General features: G+C 31.1%; 1 protein-coding gene across 2 annotated transcripts in view; it reads right to left on the reverse strand.

Annotated features, from left to right (window-relative positions):
• Positions 1 to 473: 473 nt before the first annotated feature.
• The window catches only part of LOC140450223 (uncharacterized), a 28,263-nt gene continuing 5,900 nt past the window's right edge, over positions 474 to 22,836 (reverse strand). The window contains exon 4 of one of the 2 annotated variants that reach the window (XM_072543728.1): positions 474 to 2,885. In XM_072543728.1, coding sequence (XP_072399829.1) covers positions 2,287 to 2,885 — 599 coding nt within the window. In that variant the 3' untranslated portion in view covers positions 474 to 2,286. Of the gene's footprint in view, positions 2,886 to 4,886; positions 9,767 to 22,836 lie in introns of those variants that run through there. The other variant, XM_072543727.1, reaches the window with a different exon arrangement.

Consider the following 22,836-nt stretch of genomic DNA (forward strand, 5'->3'; position numbering starts at 1 on the left):
AAATGTAGATTACAAATATTGTAAAAGTACTAATAAATAAAATTTACAACAAAATTTTTGTTTTAAAATTCCATAAAATGAAAGTTTTTCAAAACCTGCTTCATTTGATAGTCAACTTTTCTGTAACTCCCTATGAATTTGTCTCTGTTAAAAACAACTATGAATTTTTTCCTTGTCTTAAAACAGGTAAAAGTTAATAAAGAATAACTTTATACCAACCTGTAGCCAATATCACAATGACCACGGAGAGCTCTCGATAGCCGTACCTGTTCATTCGCAATGGACTACCTGACCCTTTAAACTTACATTTAAGACTATAATAAAAAAAATTTGATAGTTTTTATCACGCAGAATTGGTATAAGAGCATAAGGATAATTTTTCTCATTAGAGCAACAGCAAGCATTACTTGCGCATTAATCCATCTTTCTGTCTATTCTAAATAAAATACAAATTAAACTTGTATGTTTTTATTTTTCAATTCTTGCCCAAACAAAAATCGAAATAAATAAAATATCAAATTGGAAAATTTATCAGCTAACAAAAATACATTTTAAGGTAGTTATTTTTTATTAAATAGACTTGAGTGCATAAAATAAATTTCACAAAATTTGATATTAGGGTGTCTATGGAAACCAAAAATTTGGGTAAGTGGTCTACGGAGCAAAAAAATTTGGAAGCCCTACTCTATATGGAAAACCTTTCGTTAAGTTTTATATTGCTGATTAACTGTCGCTTAATTTTTTGCACACTTTAACAGAAATAGCCTCCAGCAAATGTCCCATCCATATAACTAATTCGTGGTAGCCAAGCATTAATTGCAATGTTGATTTTTATCTCAATGATATCTGATATTTTTATCACTGTGAAGCAGAATTCGCTAAACCTTGGATTAGATTTTTACGCTCAGTACAAGAGAAATTCCTGTGTTCAAACATAGTATTTTTTCAAAAGCTATTTTTTTAATTACAGATTCCTAGTGTGCACTCCCAAATATTTTTTAACTTTCGAAGTACTTGTTAGGAAAAACTATTATTTCCTGTAAAAAAAAACAGTTTAAATCAAATTTTACACTTGTGTGCACTCTTAAATTTGTTTCAAAGAATCTGCTTGACTAAACTTTTCACAACAAATTTCTCACTTGTAATGCTTTTCTTCAGTGTTCACTCTCATATGTGTTTTCAAAGAATCTGCTTGGGTATACTGTTAAGAACAAATTTCACACTTAGTGAAAAATAAAGGTTCTTTTTTCAGAGTATACTCATAAATGTCTTTTAAAAGAATCTGCTTCGCTACACTGTTTATAACAAATTTTACACTCATAAGGTTTTTCACCAGTATGCACTCTCAAATGCATTTTTAGCACGTAAATGCAAGTATCTGCTTGATTAAATTTCTTAAAACAAATTTCACACTTGTAAGGCTTTTCTTCAGTGTGCACTAACGAATGGGTTTCCAAATAACTTGCTGAAGAAAACTACTTAAAACCAATTTCACATTTGTAGGGGGCTTTCCCCAGTATTCACTCTCAAATGTGTTTTTAAATTACCCACTTCAATAAATTTCTTAAAACCAATTTCACACTTATTCCGGTGTGTACTTATATGTGTTTTCAAAAAATCTGCTTGGCTAAACTATTCACAACTAGTTTCTCACTTGTAAAGTTTTTTTCAGTGTGCACTTTCAAATGTATTTTCAAAAAACTTGCTGTAGAAAACTGCTTAAAACAAATTTCACACTTGTAAGGTTTTTCTTCAGTGTGCAATATCAAATGTCTTTTCAAATTACCTGCTTGGCTAAACTGTTTAAAACAAACTTCGCACTTGTAAGGTTTTTCTCCAGTGTGTATTCTCAAATGTTTTTTCAAATCTCCTATTTCAATAAACATTTTCAAACAGATTTCACACTTGTAACGTTTTTCTCCGGTGTGTACCATCATATGATTTTTCAATTTAGATTTTTGAGAAAGCTGCTTAAAACAAATTTCACACTTGTAAGAATTTTTTCCAGTGTGAACTTCCATGTGGTCAGTTAAACTACCTTTTTGAGAAAACTGCTTAAAACAAATTTCACACTTGTAAGGTTTTTCTTCAGTGTGCACTACCAAATGTGTTTTCAAATTACCTGCTTGGCTAAACTGTTTAAAACAAATTTCACACTTGTACGGTTTTTCTCCAGTGTGTGTTCTCAAATGTTTTTTCAAATCCCCTATTTCAATAAACATTTTCAAACAAATTTCACACTTGTAACGTTTTTCTCCGGTGTGTACCATCAAATGACGTTTCAATTTAGATTTTTGAGAAAGTAAAACAAATTCCACACTTGTAAGGTTTTTCTTTAGTGTGCACTATCAAATGTGTTTTCAAAGATTTTGCTGTAGAAAACTGCTTAAAACAAATTTTACACTTGTAAGTTTTTTCTCTAGTGTGCACTACCAAATGTGTTTTCAAAGTACTTGGTGTAGAAAACTGCTTCAAACAAATTTCACACTTGTAAGGTTTTTTCCCAGTATGCACTAACAAATGTGTTTTCAAATAACTTGCTGTAGAAAACTGCTTAAAACAAATTACACACTTGTAAGGTTTTTCTCCAGTATGCCTTACCAGATGAATTTTCAAAATACTTGCTGCAGAAAATTGCTTCAAACAAATTTCACACTTATGAGGTTTTTCTCCGGTGTGAACTTTCATGTGCCTAGTTAAATAAACTTTTTGACCAAACTGCTTGAAACAAATTTCACAATTATAGGCTCCCTGTCTAATGTGAATTTTTATATTTTTATTCACGGGTTTCCCTTCAGCGGGTCGACTCATATAGTGTCCTTTATGGGATAAATGTTCAAAAGATGTCTCTATACTTTTCGATTTTTTCTCCTCCTGAGCAAAACCTAAAATACAAACGATTTTTTACAAGAGAAAAATTAATCCAGAGACAAAGTAATAAACAAAGTAAAGCATAATACATAAAATGCTTTTGCAGACAGTAAAATTCTACCCACTAATACACTACATATGTTTCAGGCACATGCGTTTTTAGTTTGTGGATGCGAAGTCGCACCTCTGTTTTAAGCAAGTCTTGGAAAATCAGTAAAATAGACGACAAGTCTAAGACGCTAATGACAACCGTTTGATACGCTCACGAAGGGTAATTCTAACAAGTGTTGCCATAATTATACAAAATATATTTTCTTATGAAAAAAATTAACCGATTTTTAACTATATTAACATTTTATTCTTAACTACTTTAAGAAAAAATTACTGTTTGTTAACAGTTTCATGTTTAATATGGTTAGATTAGGTTTAGTTAAGTTAGATTACATTAAATTTTTCAAATAAAATTTTTAGATCTTTTAAAAGTTAAAGGTAATAGAGTCGAATGTACATCAAATTTTAATTTAAAATTTTTTTGGGTGTGGGAATATCCGCTACCTTGTTTTGAAAGATTAAAAAACTTGATTATTTTAAACAATATTATTCATTTTTACACAAGCTAATAGTAAAAATCACTGATATTTTAATTGCGTTTATGATTAAGCAAGTTACAGAATTTTTTGGTTATTCTATTTCTTCCATTTTTGGCCACTTTTAGAAAATCTAGAAGAGGTAACCAATTTCTAATTTTATTATAAAATTAATCAATTTTTAAAGGTTAACATGTAAAAATATAATTTCACTGGTTTTTGAACTTTTTAGTTTATTTATTCTTTGTGTTATTTGTCCTGTTTTGAACAAAATCCGTTCACAGGGAACATATGTTTCCATAATACATTCTTCGTTCTTCACTAGTTCATAAAGTTTTGGTTTTCTTTGGAACCACCATAATAATGGGTATTCTCTTGTAATTAGAGGTTCATTGGGGTTGTATTAGGTAAAATTTAATAGATCAAAGTAAATTTTTGGTTGCCATAACATTTACTTGTAAGATTGAATAACAACTACATAATGCTCTTACACTCGATTATCCACCCACTGCTAAAATTATATATTGGTTTGCTAAACCAATATATAATTACTAACCCGATAAAGTAATCCGGTTCCCATAAGTAAACCGGAACCGGTGACCCGAATCTCAAAGTTGAACAGAAATTCCCGTCACTAAAGGTGACACACAGAAATGGATAGAGAAAAAGTATCAACAGATACTTGCTAAAAGGATCGAATGAATCAAACGGACCGGCTGTGACTCTGGAAGTACCAAAGCCTGCAGTATGTAGGGCTGTAGAGGACTAGATCTCAGAAAGTCATTAGTGATATTGGGAGAGGATCCCTAAATAAACACATAGGAAAATCTTCATTGGTGGACCACGTACAAAAAGAACAGAGGAACTGCTCCATATGGGCAGGAACAAACTGAGAACAATAACAGGAATGGTGACCGGGCATGCACCAGTAAGATAATTCCTGAATGAAATTATCACTCACAATATGAACTGCAGACTCTACGATAAGGAACCAGAAACTGTATTTATTTATGTAACAATAAAACACTGAAAACTTTGTTTTCAAAACTTCCACAAAATTTATTATAAAATCTTATCACTACAGCTGTATTTGGCTATTTTTGGTATGCGTTTACACTTTATAGTCGTTAACGAAATAGGTTGAGGAGAGGAGAACTGTTTAATTTGTTAATTGTCATAGATTCTAACAAAGATAGCTGAGGCCTTTATTTTGAATGTGAAATTCGTCATTAAAACAAATTTCACACTTGTAAGGCTTCAGTGCGCACTACCAAATGTGTTTTCAAACTACTTGCTGTAGAAAACTGCTTAAAACAAATTTCACACTTATGTCTGATGCAGTGTTGCCGATGTAACGATATGAAATTATGTTAGGCCGCTGCTAAAAATATCAGATTTTGCCAAAAATTATATTAAAATTTTTACAAAATTATGTTAAAATTTTTTATCTTGGTAGTTTCTAAAGGTAATAAAACTACATTAGAAAAAATTATTTTATTCAACTTAACTTAATTAAAAACTACATGAACAAAATATATGTAATATCAAATACTATAATAAAGCTAATTTACATCTGGAACGTTTTCAAATAAAATTCCCTGTCTTGTGAAGATGAAGAGTTCATGTGATTAAAATAACATTTTTTTGTCTGTTTGAAAGGAGTAACATTATTTTATTTCTTCACTTGCTAACACTAATCCATTTACTGTTTGGGTACATAATTTATTTCGTATTTTAGTTTTTATTAAATTGACCTTAGAAAATATTCACTCACAGGTCACATGTGGTTGAATGTGGACAAACAAGGATATCTAAAATAAAATGTGAAAGATTTTTGAATTTCTGTACTATCAGTTAATGCACCAACTTTGTCATCAAATTCTTCTTGAATATTTTTTGGAATTTCTGCAAAATATTGACAATACAATCGCCATTCATCGTCAATATTTTGTATTAGTTCATGGTCATTAATATTTACAATTCTAGGAAATGCACATTTAATATCGTAAATAGAATTAGGTTTTTCAATGGATTTTGGATCAAAAGTTGCAATATGTAATAATAAGGGACTTCTAAAATCAAATCGTTTTTTAATTTCTAAGCAACTCACAATTAAAAATTGATGGCACCTAGTATAAAAGTCAGTTTTCTTCTCTTGACTGAGTTTTCCAATATTTTGAATAACTTCTACACCGAGATAAATATTTAGAAAATTTAGAAATTGCTTTGAATTTTCTGGATTTATCTCTGCTAATAGCACATCGATGAACGTAATTGGGATTTAAATAACTTAATAACAATGTTTTATAAGTTTCTGAAACTTTTTTAAAAACAACTGTAATTACTACCTTTTCATTTCGAAAATATTGATTCAAGTCAGAGAACTTAGGCAAATTCCACTTTAAAAAATAATAAAACAATTTTGTTTCGGGGTCATGTAAACTTTTGTATATGGATTCTGAAGACTGCAAACGATGTTCTAAATACTGTTGTTCAAAGTTGTAGTGCTGGCCACTGTTCTAAAATCCTCTTTACAACCATTGTTAAAGACAACCACCTAGTTTGGGAAGGTTTTAAAATTTTGTGTGGTTGTACATTGCAAAAGTGCTGATATTCTAAAAAGTTAGCTTGTCTCTTAGAACTATTTTAAAAAAGCCATAAATTGCTCTAGCTAAATATTCGCAATGTCGGGACAAAACTTTGCAACCTTCACTAGCACATAAGTGCAGTGAGTGGTATATGCATTTTTGAACGATTATTCCAGGACAATTTTAAAATTGGTCTACTTACGACGGAATTATGTTTCCCAAACATTGTGTTGCAACCATCATACCCAAAACCAACTAAATCTTCAAAAGGTACACTCACCGTTTGAAAATAATTTATCAATTTGTCATAAATAGTTGCCGAAGCCATACCTTCATTTGTTTCATCACTGTCATTGTCATCACCTTTAAACCATTGGATTAAGCCAAAAAAATTGATGTAATTTGACTGTACTCCTCGTCAAAATATCTAACACATATGCAAATATTTTTCACTGAACTAATATCGGTAGATTCGTTTATAACCACACTAAAATTCTGTTTCTTCAAAATGTTCACGATTTTTTTAAACTGATTTTCTCCCAAGACGTTAGTGGTGATAGTTGTGGTTTTGGTTCTTCCATTGACATTTTTTTCAAAATTTGTGAATATGGAAAAGCGGATTGTAGAAGTGGAACTAGATGCTCACATAATCTCATTGAAAGTTTATGCTCTGCAATTAATGCTGCCAATTTAATTTCCGCACTATCAACTTGCTCTTCTTTTTTATGTTTTTCGCCTTTAGAGTGATTTTTATTACAGTAAGATATGCACTAAATTCTGCATCATAACTAGAGCATTTTGTTTTCGTAGGTTTATCTGTAATTGACAATATTTCAAATAATATAGAATCACAATTTTTCAAAATAATTATAAATTTATCTTTAACAGTTTCTAGGCATCCTTTAAAATCGGGTTTATTCTAAATTTTTGTGGATTATGTTGTCTTCGACCCGCACTGTATTTAGATTTTTTCTTTTCTATTTTAGAATCAGAGTCAGAATTAGAATATCTTCTTCTTAATTTATCTAAATTACTCGAACTTTGTTAATTTTTAAAATATCAAATGTAATACGTTATCTAAACTGTACAACTAAAATCCAGTAACAGAATTGCAATCCCAATGGCATTTGCTATTATTCATTCGTTTACCAAATTCCCATCAGTAAACATACGCATGTGTTGATATTCGCCGTCTCATTCGTCAAGAGGCTATTAAATATAATTTATTACCTTAAGCGAGACAGATTCTCATGTTACAGATCCCAACTTGCCATAATTTTAAATTAAAATTGTATCGTGTTAATTTTTAAGTTAATATATTGTGTTATATTTATGTTATACTTATTATTAAGTTATTTACTGGTCGTCTTATTTTTTAGAGTTTAGTTTAATTGTGATATAATGATTAAATTTCAAGAAATTCTTACACTAACAGTTTCAACAGTAAATATTTTTAAACATCATATGATACATAGATCGTACATCAGTACGACCCTGTTTGGCTTACACGTGGTTCTATTGACGATTGGGAATTTGTAGAATGAATACGGTTTATATATACTTTATGATTTGGGGAATCTCTGCGCGATGTAGGGATTCTCCAAATTATACTTGCTGTACTTCCCCGAGCTACATATAAGAATCAGAGTTATGTTAGGCAATTCTACATACCGGTAATTATTATTGTCAGCTTTTATTTTGATTTTAAATCTTATAATAGGCCAATGTATTATGTCCTAATTATCGACATAATTCCCACAGGCATATGAATAAAATTACGTAAAAATTATCAATTAAGTATGTTAAAAAAATATTTATTATCAGAATCCCATAAAAATTATGTTAAAATCTGATAATTATGAACTAATCGGCAACTCTGGTCTGATGGCAATTATATTTTCTTGTGTTTTCGTGTCTGGAACTTTATAAAATTCTTATTTGAAAGCGTTGATGTAAATAGGCCTTATTTTTACGCACGTGAAACTTTTATTGTTGTGCTTCAACGGTACAAAAACTAAGGCTCTTTTAGGAGCCACATTAAATAATAAAGTAATTACTAATTGGTGTTAAATACTTTGACAATAAACCCTCACATAACGTCAAATTTGTAAGAATCCCAGGTCAGCTGAGAGGCAATTGTAGGGCTTCTATTGGTTGGTTGAAAAAAGCTGGTTGGCATGGACCAGTATTGTGGAAATAAGTTGTTTTGCATGTAAAGGTGGTTTTTAACATGCGTTTACCATTGGTAATATTTTTCTTTGCATGAATCCGATAAAATAAACTACTTTGGCTACAACAGAACAGTGCATTGGCACATCTAACTCAACTTTGATTTTTGTGTGAATTAAGGCTGTTTGCATGTTACCTCCACAAGTATATGTTTGAATAAATTTCTCACTTTTAAAGCTTTTCTTCGTGGTGCACTCTCAAATGTGTTTTCAAATAATCTGCTTGGGTACACTATTTACAGCAAATTTCACACTTGTAAGGTTTTTTTAGTGTGCACTCTCAAATGTTTTTTGAAAGCATCTGCTTTGCGAAACTGTTTACAACAAATTTTACACTTGTAAGCTTTTTCTTCAGTGTGGACTATCAAATGTCTTTTCTTCAAATTACCTGCATGGCTAAACTGTTTAAAACAAATTTCACACTTGTAAGGTTTTTCTTCAGTGTGCACTATCAAATGTTTTTTCAAATTAACTGCTTGGCTAAACTGTTTAAAACAAATTTCACACTTGTAAGGTTTTTCTCCAGTGTGTGTTCTCAAATGTATTTTCAAATCCCCTATTTCAATAAACATTTTCAAACAAATTTCACACTTCTAACGTTTTTCTCCGGTGTGTACCATCATATGATTTTTCAATTTAGATTTTTGAGAAAGCTGCTTAAAACAAATTTCACACTTGTAAGGTTTTTCTTCAGTGTGCACTATCAAATGTTTTTTCAAATTAACTGCTTGGCTAAACTGTTTAAAACAAATTTCACACTTGTAAGGTTTTTCTCCGGTGTGTACCATCAAATGACGTTTCAATTTAGATTTTTGAGAAAGCTGCTTAAAACAAATTTCACACTTGTAAGAATTTTTTCCAGTGTGAACTTTCATGTGGTCAGTTAAACTACCTTTTTGAGAAAACTGCTTAAAACAAATTTCATACTTGTAAGGTTTTTCTTTAGTGTGCACTACCAAATGTGTTTTCAAATTACCTGCTTGGCTAAACTGTTTAAAACAAATTTCACACTTGTAAGGTTTTTCTTCAGTGTGCACTATCAAATGTTTTTTCAAATAAACTGCTTGGCTAAACTGTTTAAAACAAATTTCACACTTGTAAGGTTTTTCTTTAGTGTGCACTACCAAATGTGTTTTCAAATTACCTGCTTGGCTAAACTGTTTAAAACAAATTTCACACTTGTAAGGTTTTTCTTCAGTGTGCACTATCAAATGTCTTTTTAAATTACCTGCTTGGCTAAACTGTTTAAAACAAATTTCACACTTATGAGGTTTTTCTCCAGTGTGAACTTTCATGTGCCTAGTTAAATAAAATTTTTGACCAAACTGCTTGAAACAAATTTCACAATTATAGGCTCCCTGACTAATCTGAATTTTTATATTTTTATTCACGGGTTTCCCTTCAGCGGGTCGACTCATATAGTGTCCTTTATGGGATAGATGTTCAAAAGACGTCTCTATACTTTTCGATTTTTTCTCCTCCTGAGCAAAACCTAAAATACAAACGATTTTTTACAAGAGAAAAATTAATCCAGAGACAAAGTAATAAACAAAGTAAAGCATAATACATAAAATACTTTTGCAGACAGTAAAATTCTACCCACTAATACACTACATATGTTTCAGGCACATGCGTTTTTACTTTGTGGATGCGTAAGTCGCACCTCTGTTTTAAGTAAGTCTTGGAAATTCAGTAAAATAGACGACAAGTCTAAGACGCTAATGACAACCATTTGATACGCTCACGAAGGGTAATTCTAACAAGTGTTGCCATGTTTATACAAAATATATTTTCTTATGAAAAAATGTAACGGATTTTTAATTATTTTAACATTTTATTCTTAACTCATCATCATCATAAGTGACTCGACAATCCGTTGTGGATCTTGGCCTGCTCACAAAGAAGTCGCCACTCCTGTCGATTCCTGGCAACTTCCCTCCATCTTCTAACCCCTAGAATCTGTAGGTCTACTTCCACAACATCAATCCATCTCATTCGTGGTCGTCCTCTGCTTCTTGTGCCCTCTGGTTTTGAAAATGTTAATCTCTTCGTGTATTCGTGATCTGACATCCTAGCAATGTGTCCAGCCCATCTAAGTCTCTGCACTTTAACGAATTTCACAATATCTGGATCGGTGTATAACTGATACAGTTCAAAGTTGTATCTTCGACGCCAGAGCCCATTTTCATTTACGGCCCCAAAAATCTTTCTAAGAATTTTTCTCTCAAAAATACCAAGAAGTCTTTTATCATTTTGAGATAAGATCCACGTTTCAGCCCCATATATCAAAACTGGTCTTATTAAGGTCCTGTATATATTAAGCTTTAGTGCACGTTTTATATTTTTATTTTTTAAATGTCTCTGGAGGCCGTGAACAGTTCTATTTGCTATTGCTATGCGTCTTTTTATTTCGTCGCTTGTCGTGTTTGTTGCGTTTACTAGCGATCCAAGATATGTAAATTCTTTGACTTGCTCAAAGGTATGATTGTTAATTTGAATTCTTTATTGGATATTTCGAGGGTTTTTAGAAACCAACATATATTTGGTTTTTTTCTCGTTTACCACAAGTCCTAATTCACTTGCTGCGTCCGCAAGCCTTGTAAAACACTGCACCATGTCTCTCAGACTTAAATATGGTTAGATTAGGTTTAGTTAAGTTAGATTAGATTAAATTTTTCAAATCAATGTTTTTGATATTTTAAAAGTTAAAAGTAACAGAGTCGAACGTACATAAAATTTAAATTTAAAATTTTTTATGGTGTTGGAATATCCGCCATATTGTTTTGAAAGATTAAAAAACTCGATTATTTTAAACAATATTATTCATTTTTACACAAGCTAATAGTAAAAATCACTGATATTTTAATTACGTTTATGATTAAGCAACTTACATAATTTTGTTGCCTTTTCAATTGAATTTTTTTGGTTATTCTGTTTTGTTTGTATTTCTTCTATTTTTGGTCACTTTTGGAAAAACTAGAAGAGCTATCCAATTCCTAATTTTATTATAAAATTATTCAATTTTTAGAAGTTAAGTGTTGCGTTCTGCACATACGATGACCTCAATATAACAATTGGGTCATCAGAAAGAGAGAAAAGACATTCTGTTCAATCCAGAACTCGCTGGTTTTCCCCTTTTGCATTAGGTATGTATATTAAAATAGAAAAAAATGAAAGCCAGAGGACTATATAAAACTCTATTTGCAATTAAATAAAAGCCAAAAACAAATATACATACGTTAAAATATAATAAAACTATAACGAGCTACAAATTAATTGCGACGTGACAAATATGTTAAAATCAATATTTATTTGTAGCCAAGAATAAATTTACATAAGAAAAGTGTATAGGCGACAATCACTCAAAAGACTAAAATCTCAGAACTGGTAAAATAAAAAAATCGATACATATAAATAATCGGTGGTAAAATGAATCAGCCTTGTTAATAAAGACACACAAAATGTAATCCAAAACAATTCAATGAAATATATAATAACGTAATACAAATATTAATAAACTCTAAAATATACTCGGTAATTCAAAAGTATACTCGGTAACAAAATACACATTAAATTAATAATAAAATTAATGCAATTACTAAACTCATCACGTAAAAGCTGTGATATACATACAAAACAAAATAATGAAATTATTATTACAATATAAAAAATAAACAAATCTACGTAAAGGTAATAAAATGTTCTCAATAAAGTTCAATCGCGATCGCGGCACAACTGATAAAAAGTTCCAAGCAAATATGACATCTATACACCAAGTAAACGTACTTGATATATGCAGCAATGTAATTTTGGCAACAAATAGTATAATTTGTACTTTACCCCATAAATCATAGCACCAACCGCTATTACGGTTGGTGCTATGATTCAACGACGTCTTCATCGACGTACACCAGGAACCACAAAATTCATATTGCAACTTTTCTGCATAAACCGACTTCCTCGGTCAAAGGGCCCATGCCAAGTGTCTCAGGTACCTTACACACACACACGCGCGCACACACACACACACACACACGCGCGCGCACACACACACACGCGCACACACACACACGCACACACACCAGATGGCTGGTCTTGTAAATTAGTTCTTAAAGCCGCTGTGTTTTTCGTACAGGCAAATCTCAGTTTAAATATACGGGGAGAATCGAAACTATCAAAAAGTCTGTTAATACATTACTAATGTTTATGTTTATGTTGCGAAACTGCAACATTAAGTTAAAATATAATTTCACTGGTTTTTGAACTTTTTAGTCTATTCCTTCTTTCTGTTACTATTTGCCCTGTTTTGGAAAAAATCCGTTCACAGGGAACAGATGTTTCCATAATACATAGTCTTTTCTTCACTTGTTCATAAAGTTTTGGATACATGTTTTTTCTTTGGAACTACCATAATAATGGGTCTTAATCTCTTCTAATTAGAGGTTCATTGGGGTTGTATTAGGTAAAATTTAATAGATCAAAGTAAATTTTTGGTTGCCATAACATTTACTTGTAAGATTGAATAACAACTACATAATGCTCTTACACTCGATTATCCACCCACTACTAAAATTACCAGTAGTTTCAAATAAGCGAGTACACAAACAAACATATTGGCTATTATATTGAAAGAAACTAATGAAGGATATATTTAGTATAACTTAAAATAAATTAAACAATACAAATAGTACTTACATTTACATTACACATTATTAAATCGCGAATCTTCTAAATTGACATTTAAAAACATAAGTTTTTCCACTTTTCTTGTTAACCGCCTTCTTCTTTTATTTAAAATTAAACAAGATTTTGAACATGTGTTCACAAGGAACAGATTTTGTTACAATACTACAATATTTTATGAATATAGTGGTTAAGTTAGGATACACATGGCGATGGTTTTTCCACCACTGTAATGGACAGTTCCAATCTCCGTTCGAAATTTTTTGTGGGTAATATATCATCAGACAAATACATGTCGACTTCTTTTATATCTCTCGATACAGGTGTATGTTTACATGAGTCATGTCCAATTCATCAAAAATACACCATGGACTTAAGTCCTCTTTATCAGTTTCTTTTTCTTGTACTGGTTGATTTTCGCTAGTACAATCTTTTTTCTTTTTTTATAGAAGTAACCGCTTCTTAACTCTTTCTTTTGTTTTTTATAACTAGGTATTCTGATTAATGAATGAGTTTCGATTTACGATTGATCTGCATTTTCGATTTCAAATCTTTATTGATAGTTCGTCGAAGGATTTATTTATTGTAAATATTCAATTAAGAATTATTTTTCTTAGTCAAAATTATTGACCTAGTATAAGAATAATAATTTTATTTTCAAAAAATGCACATTTGTAGAAGATGCAGCGTCCACTTTCTGAATATTGCAATGATTGAAACTTCTCCTGACGCATTTCTGTCCGTTTCGACTACTTCTACTACAAGTACTGACATACTGCCACCGCCATCCAAGCGTCAAAAGGTGATGGATACTTCCATTAATAAAAATATTAGTTTAGAACAAAAGAAACAAATAGATATGGATTTACTAAACCTATACAAAGACTCGTTTAATCCGTTTTCCATAGTTGAAGAACGAGCTTTTAAAAAGTTTGCAGGGTGGATTACTGGATATAAACCGCCAACAAGAAAAACTTGTTCATTACGTCAGGTTCATTACTTCAAGAATGTGATATCAAAATTGAGCAAATTATTAGATCACAAGTTGTTAAAGAAGTAGAAAATATCTGTATTACTACTGACCTCTGGACATATGGAGTAACTGAGAGTTACATCGCAATAACAGGACAATATTTAACCGAAAATTTAGAATTTAAAACGGTTTTATTAGGCTGCTGCCATTTTTCTGGAAACCATAATTCAGAAAACATCGCTTTTGAAATTGGTGAAATTATTAATCAGCAGTGGGGTCTAAAAAGAAAAGTAAATTTTGCAGTAACTGATAATGCCTTAGATATGGTCAAAGCTATTAAAGATGTTTTGGAATGAAAACGTTTAAATTGTTTTGCTCATACGTTAAATTTATTGGTGGAGGACGCACTTAAATGCTGTCATGTACAAATAGATAAAATAAAAAGTCTTTTTTTCGACAATTCGGCAAAAAACACAATTAAAAAAAAGGACCTTATCTTCAGAAAGGCTTTTAAAGTATCAATTACAACATAACAAAATTCCCAAACGGCCAATCCAAGACGTGGAAACTAGGTAGAACTTCACCAATTACATGTTAAAAAGAATGACCGAGTTAGAAGAGGCAATCCGTTCCACATTGGTATTAGTTAATACAGACGACTTAGAAAAAATCTAAATAATGAAGACTGGATTATTTGTTCTCAACTTTTCCAAATTTTACGGCCTTTTAAAGACATAACAAGTACAATGAGTGGCCAAAAATACTTGAAGTGTAGTTCAGTGATTGTTATGGTACGCTGCCTGCAAGAATATTGCAATAAAATTTTAGCATCCATTGTATCCGACGTAGTACAATTACTAATATCGGGTGGTATTGTTTAGTTTATTTTTCAAGTTATCTACTCGTTACCTCTGTCCTTACTTAGATTCGGTGCTTTACGAATCGAGAGATCGGGAGACGAGACGTTGCCAAATAATTTTGAATGAAGCTTTTTTATTGTGGCATCATATGCAGTTTATTATTTTTAGTGGGAATAAGGTTCAATGTGACTTTAAAATAAGCTTATTTTGATGTTTAGATTTTTAATTCGGAAATCGTACTTAAAATACGAAACATTAATAAATTTTATTTATATAAAACGATTTCCGAAGTGGAAGTCAAAATGTTATATTACACTTATTGTAAAGTAAAATTGTGGCATATTCCCAATAAAAAACAGTAAGCTGCCATTTAAATCCATTTCGCCCAAATTTTATTATCTTAGAACATTATTCAAATGCTAAAAAGACAACAGGTCAAATAAAACCAATAAGTTTGGCAACGTTGAATTTCCCCTTTTTTATTATTTCAACTCATTCCTTTTCGGCGATATAAAGGGCTGACCTCTCTTTAAACAGGTGTTTCTCACTCCATCTCACGTAAGGTCCATACCGACCATAAACTTATACTTATACTTATACCTATACTATATATATATATATATATATATATATATATATATATATGTATATATATATGTATATATGTATATATACATCCTACTATCATTTTCGCATCGATACATTATGCTTTTACCATCAATTTAGCATCGTCTTGCAAAGTAGCATCTGTATATCGACGCTACTTTACAAGACCTTAATAACTGTTTTCCCGTACTTGTTACAAGAATTTTAACCATCTCATTGATTAGAGTCTTGATACCGTGTTGGTATTTTAAAATATCCGCTTTCTCTTTTTATCCCTTACTGAGTTATATAAGTTTATTCCAGAAAATGTTTGAGTCTAAAATGATGGTACAGTGAAAATATTATATATATTTAGTTCAGGGTTTTACCGTTTACTCGCTGCCATTATATACATGAAAATGTATATCCCACTTTCATTATCAATCATTTTAGCATCAGAAATTTGGCATCGTTGTTGAATATAATATTACCCACGACGAAATAGTAAATTTAAGAATATATATATATATATATATATATATATATATATATATATATATATATATAGAAAAGAAATTTAATCTTTGCAGATTAGTTAAATAGTAAACTCTTAAATATTGGGGAAATCTGCAAGAAATACTCTAATGTGTATCAATTGTTTCGCCGAACGTTTTCGCCAAAGAGAATTAATTTGGCTTCTTCAGGGCTGAAAGAGAATAAATTATAATTAGCTACCATATATTATCTATTAAAACATTGTTGATCTTACCGTAACTTAGAATTGTAGAGTTAGTATATTAAAAAACTTTGCTAGTAACATAGTGGTGTTTTTTGTTACTATGTGCAAAAAAAGTTTTTTTGTAAGGTTTGAAATGTATGGTAGCTTTGAACTTGACACGTAAAGGCTTACCCAAGGTTAATCGAAAAACCCAATGTAACTACATTTAAAAGGAGGTAATTCTTTGAATTGTCGGCAATAACTAAATTTTTGATTTTTAGATAGTTTAAAAGTGAGGTTCTGTTTTAGCCAGAACGCAAGCGCTGACAACTTCACTGTTCTTATGAATCTTTATGTCGTTAAGGTTCATTGGTAAAAAACGAATGAATTTAAATCCCAGTATAGGGAAATATTATTTTGATTTACTTTATTTAATTATATTATATTGTTCATGTATTATTGCATCTTATTGAGATGTATCTAATATCACTCCGGGAGATATCACTCCGGGGTTAACAAGGATTCTGAAAAGTGTTGAAAATAGCTTTGGCAATGATAATAACAACATTAAACTTAATGTGGCTTGTAGATCAGCCCTAACAATTAATAATCTTTATTCTAAGATAAAAGATAAGACTCCCATAGATAGGCTTAGTAATATTGTCTACAACATTCCATGTCTCTCTTGCAACAATTCCTACATCGGTCAAACATCTCAATTATTGAAATCACGTATTACACTACACAAAAGTGATTCTCGACTTCACCCTGACCGTTGTGCGTTAGCCAAACATGTCCATTCCACTGGTCATCTCATGGACTATACTAACACCACAATTCTCCACCGTGAGAACAATAAATCTAAAAGAGAGTTCATTGAAATGTCTTATATTTTTCTTAACGATTTCTCCATTAATGTTAAGAGTGACATCAAGAATCTAAGCGATATATACCACTTGTTACTTAAATCAGATACCAAGAACAATACTATATCACAGATAACTAACTTGACTGATATATCCATTAACAACTAACATACCTTTATAATTAATTTTCATTAACACACAAAAAAATATATATAACATTCCCTTGCTTTTCTTAGATACATCTCAATAAGATGCAATAATACATGAACAATATAATATAATTAAATAAAGTAAATCAAAATAATATTTCCCTATACTGGGATTTAAATTCATTCGTTTTTTACCAATGAACCTTAACGACATAAAGATTCATAAGAACAGTGAAGTTGTCAGCGCTTGCGTTCTGGCTAAAACAGAACCTCACTTTTAAACTATCTAAAAATCAAAAATTTAGTTATTGCCGACAATTCAAAGAATTACCTCCTTTTAAATGTAGTTACATTGGGTTTTTCGATTAACCTTGGGTAAGCCTTTACGTGTCAAGTTCAAAGCTACCATACATTTCAAACCTTACAAAAAAACTTTTTTTGCACATAGTAACAAAAAACACCACTATGTTACTAGCAAAGTTTTTTAATATACTAACTCTACAATTCTAAGTTACGGTAAGATCAACAATGTTTTAATAGATAATATATGGTAGCTAATTATAATTTATTCTCTTTCAGCCCTGAAGAAGCCAAATTAATTCTCTTTGGCGAAAACGTTCGGCGAAACAATTGATACACATTAGAGTATTTCTTGCAGATTTCCCCAATATTTAAGAGTTTACTATATATATATATATATATATATATATATATATATATATATATATATATATATATATATATATATATATATATTTTCATCTACAAATCATTCTGGCATCATGTTTGGTTAAAAGTAACGGGTTATGATATATTGCAACTACCTATTGTATGTTCACTCCAATTCGTCCAGTCGCGACGTACAGCACCTCAAATGATAGGATTTAACCAATAAAATACAAGACAGAAAAATCAAATATAGCAGCATGTCAAAAAGGCCTTAATTATATATCTTCGTTTCTATAAGTCCAATCGTGACGTACAGTATCTCAAATGACAGGATTTAACCAATTAAAAACAATGAAATAAAAAAATTAAATACAGCAACATGTCCAAAGGGCCGTAGTCACGTATCTTCGGTCCTATTAGTCCAATCGTGACGTATAGTACCTCTAATGATAGGATTTAACATAAATAATACAATGGGATAGAAAAATCAAATGCAGAACAATGTCAAAAGGGCCTTAGTTGTGTATCTTTAGTTCTATTAATCCAATCATGACGTGCAGTACCTCAAATGAAAGGATTTGACAAATAAAATACAATGAGGTATAAAAATTTAATGGAGTAGCATGTCAAAATGGCCTTAGTTATGTATCTTCGGTCCTATTAGTCCAATCGTGACGTACGATACCTCAAATGATAGCACTTAACCAATAGAATACAATGACATAGAAATCAAATACAGCATCACGTCAAAAGGGCCTTAGTTACGTATCTTTGTTTTTAGTGGCCCAATCGTGACGTACAGTACCTCAAATGATAGGATTTAACCAATCGAATACAATAAGATAGAAAAATAAAATACATCAGCTTGTCAAAAGGGCCTTAGTTATGTATCTGCGGTCCTATTAGTCCAATCATGACGTTTCGTACCTTAAATGATAGAATTTAACTAATATAATACAATGAGATATAAAAATTAAATAGAGTAGCTTGGCAAAAGGGCCTTAGTTATGTATCTTCGATCCTATTAGTCCAATCGTGACGTAAAGTAAATCAAATGGTACCATTTAACTAATAGAATACTACGACGTACAAATCAAATACATCAACACTAAAAGGACTATAGGTATATATCTTTGCTCCTATATATGTTATGTCAAAAGAGGCTTAGTTGCGTAAACGAATTAACGCACAGAAGTGTGTGGCATATTACGTGACAGGATTATTAGCGAATACCATACGATTACGTCATACATCTCTTTGCATACGTCCACTTTTAGTTAACTACTTAGTATGTATTCAGTACTTTGCTTTACGGTTGTTGAGGCATTAACTCTTAAACAGAAGAATGTTAAAAATCTTGAAAGCTTTGAGATGTGGTGCTACCGCCGTATACTAAAAATAAGTTGGGTGGATAAAATTACAAATGAAGAGGTAATACGCAGAATAAATAACGATTCAGAAGTTATACTGAATATAAAAAAGAGAAAACTTGAATAGTTTGGCCACCTGATGGTAGGACAAAAGTACACATTCCTCCAAAATATAATGCATGGAAAAATCCAAGGACGCAGAAATCCAGGCCGTAGAAGAATGTCCTGGATGAGAAATTTAAGAGAGTGGTTTGGCTGTACCACTAACGAATTATTCAAAACAGCAGTAAATAAAATTAGAATCGCCTTATGATATCCAATCTCCGATAGCAGAGGCACTCAAAGAAGAAGATATGATAAACTCGAAAAATCTCCAACGTTCACTGTTAGACATATGCCTCCCGTTCAGTATACACATTTACTGCTCCTTGACGCTGTGACGAGAATGAGATAGGATTTAACAAATAGAATGACAGAAAACTAAAAAAGACAATGTGTCAAACGTGGAATGCGTCGCAGAACGTGAAATATTAGCGTAAAATTATATGATGCCATAGACGGTTCTTTAATACCCAGCAAACTCGCTTTGTAAAGTTACATAGCAGGGATCTGTGCGAGCAAAAAGTCGATCATTCGTTTTATAACCCAAAGGGGACCATAAAATATTCAACGTTAAAATTTGACATAATGTAACGGTATGACAAATCTTTTTTCTCCCGCATGTGCTTGCCTGTGTACCTATACAAGGGGAGTCGTGCATAACCTTTAAGTTGATCGTAATACATAACTGCAACAACAAGTATGTTGACGACTTGGGTTAGTATATACAGTGCATTCCGTACGTTTTTTAAACATGGTTAGGAAATTGTTGACTGGAGGCTATTAAAGAAGTTCTTAAAATAATTGCGGGTCACCGCCTTTTCTGTAAATGGAGTGAATATTGTTATCGATTTAAATTTTTTCTTCAGTTGAATAATTCCTGCTGGTATTTGGTCTAAGCTTACTTCTTTTTCTCATTCAAACTGTTTCATAGCTAATTTTACTTCCTCTTTATAGTGCCCTGTTCACCTGTTTTGGTAATTTCGGACTATTTCATCTCTTATAACATAAAACAGTTGTTTCAGATATCTTTATCGCGTTTCCTTTTTTTTATGGATGAATATGCTGCCGTTTTCATCTCCTACTATTTCATATGGAGCTACACGATTAACAATTCCAAATCAAGAAAAGACAAATAACACTCCGAATTATATTATACAACTAATAGTCGAAAAATAAAGAGCAAGAGGTAGATAATCAGACAATTAAGATGAGCGCTACATGATGTACGCAATGCCACATTTGAACACTACATTAGTACATTGTCTAAAGAAGATCATTCACTATGGATAGCAACAAAACACTTAAAGAGACCTGATCAATACAACCCACCAATTAAGAAAGATGACGTTAGTTGAGGGAGATCAGACCAGGAAAAAATGTCAACATTTTCAGAATACCAGATAATAATAATCAAGCAATAGAACACTGAAAACTTTTGTTTTTAACTGTACGCCCGTGAATGACTTATTATTTTTTAAATAACACTTAATATTGCACTTTTTTATTGTATTTTTTTCATCTTTCAAGATAATTCTTATAGGAATATATTTATTTATAACATACGGTCTTATGGGAACAAGAGTTGCAGTAAAAGATTTTTCTAAATATAGAATGTAAACCATATTTCCAATATATTTGTGAAAAAGAACCAGTTTATAATATTCCGGACGACGTAATAAAACCTTATTTTAGACTATTGGTCGATGAATTGAAATCATTGTTCAAGAAACGAATTATTCATGTGCAGATGTTTTACTATAAAAACATGTAAAACCAAAATCTCGATTAAAAAAATTGCAACCAGTTACTCACGATGAAACTTAACCCCATTATTGATTTTACAAGTAATAAAATGGGTCGACAAAAGACCAAAAAATCGGAATATTAAAAAACCGACAACAGTGCCAAGCCTACAAAGGTGCCCTAAACGAACATACACAATTTATAAATAGAAAATGATAGCAATTCTTGGTGATGCTAAATTACTGCAACGTGAAAAGAGTTCTAAAGGATAGCGGGATGTATATATATATATATATATATATATATATATATATATATATATATATATATATAATATAGCTCCTGACATATCACGACGGTTCTTGAGTGAGGGTACAGATAATTGTTGTTCGATACGGAAATAATCATGATTTTCAATAGTAGTGTGAACATGGTAATCACAATATCTCAAAAATTTATGCTGGAATCTTTCTATGGTATCAATATTGTTCTGACAATAGGGTGACCAAATAACTGAACAGTATTCCAAAATAGTTCGAACTGAGCAAAAATACACTAATCTTGTTGAATCAATAAAAAAATACTTGCAATTTCTAGTAACGAAATCAAGAAGTTTAGATGCCTTTATTGAAATTGAGTTTATGTGGTCACAGAAAGTAAGGTTCTTATCAAAAAGTACACCCAAATCGCGAATAGAAGAACCATAATTCAGTGGCTAATTATTAATGGAATCGCTTGTTTTAATTCTATTGACTTTACCAAAGAAAACAATATTTTTTTACATTTAAGTGGAGTTGTAGTCTTTCTAAATCAGCTTGCAACAAGGCTTGATCTTTTAAGCTATCTATAACTTTCCAAAATTTCAAGTCATCTGCCAACATTAGACATTTGCTATTTAGGAAACAGAAGGTGATGTCCTTAAAGAAGATATTAGAAAGAAGTGGAGAAATGTGGTATCCTTGAGGAACTCCAGATGTTACTGAGATACTGTCAGACAGATGACAACCTATCTTGACTCTTTGAGTTTTACCAGATGTAGAGTTTTTAATCCATTCAACAAATCTAACATGAAAGCCGACATTAATTAATTTGTTCAAAAGTATTTGGTGATCTACACGATCAAATGATTTGGAAAAATTTGTGTATATTGCATCTACCTGTTTACAGTCTTCCATTTGAAATAATATATCAGACTGATAGCAAACCAAATTTGTTGCAGTGGATTTTTTGCTATAAACACCAAGTTGTGATTGAGATATTAGGCATTTACATAACCAAGAAAATTGCTTTGCTATAAGAAAGTTGAAGAGCTTAGGGACTGCAGATTGCATCCAAATGCTACAATAATTTTCAATGTTGTCTTTCTGGCCATTTTTAAATATAAGAACAACATAACTTTCTTTCCATGAAGAAGAAAACAAGAGGTTTCCGAAGATCTATTAAAAAATATAACAAACGGCATTACAAGGGTACAGACACACTTATTTAATAAAAAATTAGGCACTCCATCTGGGCCAGCAGCTAGCTTATTGGGCATCTCATTTATGCCATTAAAAATATCGGTCATGGTAATCTTAGAAGGAAAAATATTTGTACTAAAGTTGCTATTTAATTAATGGATAGGCACGTAAAGGTTGTTGTTATTTGGTGAATACACCGTTTGGAAGAACTCATCATAAACCAACTTATTTCTATTTGTTTCTTTTACATTGAGGTTTAAGCAACATTCATAACCCACATGATGGATGCTAAGATCTACAAGGGAATCGCTTGCTTTTAAGATATTTAGCTCCCTAACATTAAAAAAAACTAAATCCAAAATACATTACAATTATTGGGAATAT

Source organism: Diabrotica undecimpunctata, chromosome 9 (assembly GCF_040954645.1).
Source record: "Diabrotica undecimpunctata isolate CICGRU chromosome 9, icDiaUnde3, whole genome shotgun sequence".
Classification (NCBI taxonomy): domain Eukaryota; kingdom Metazoa; phylum Arthropoda; class Insecta; order Coleoptera; family Chrysomelidae; genus Diabrotica; species Diabrotica undecimpunctata.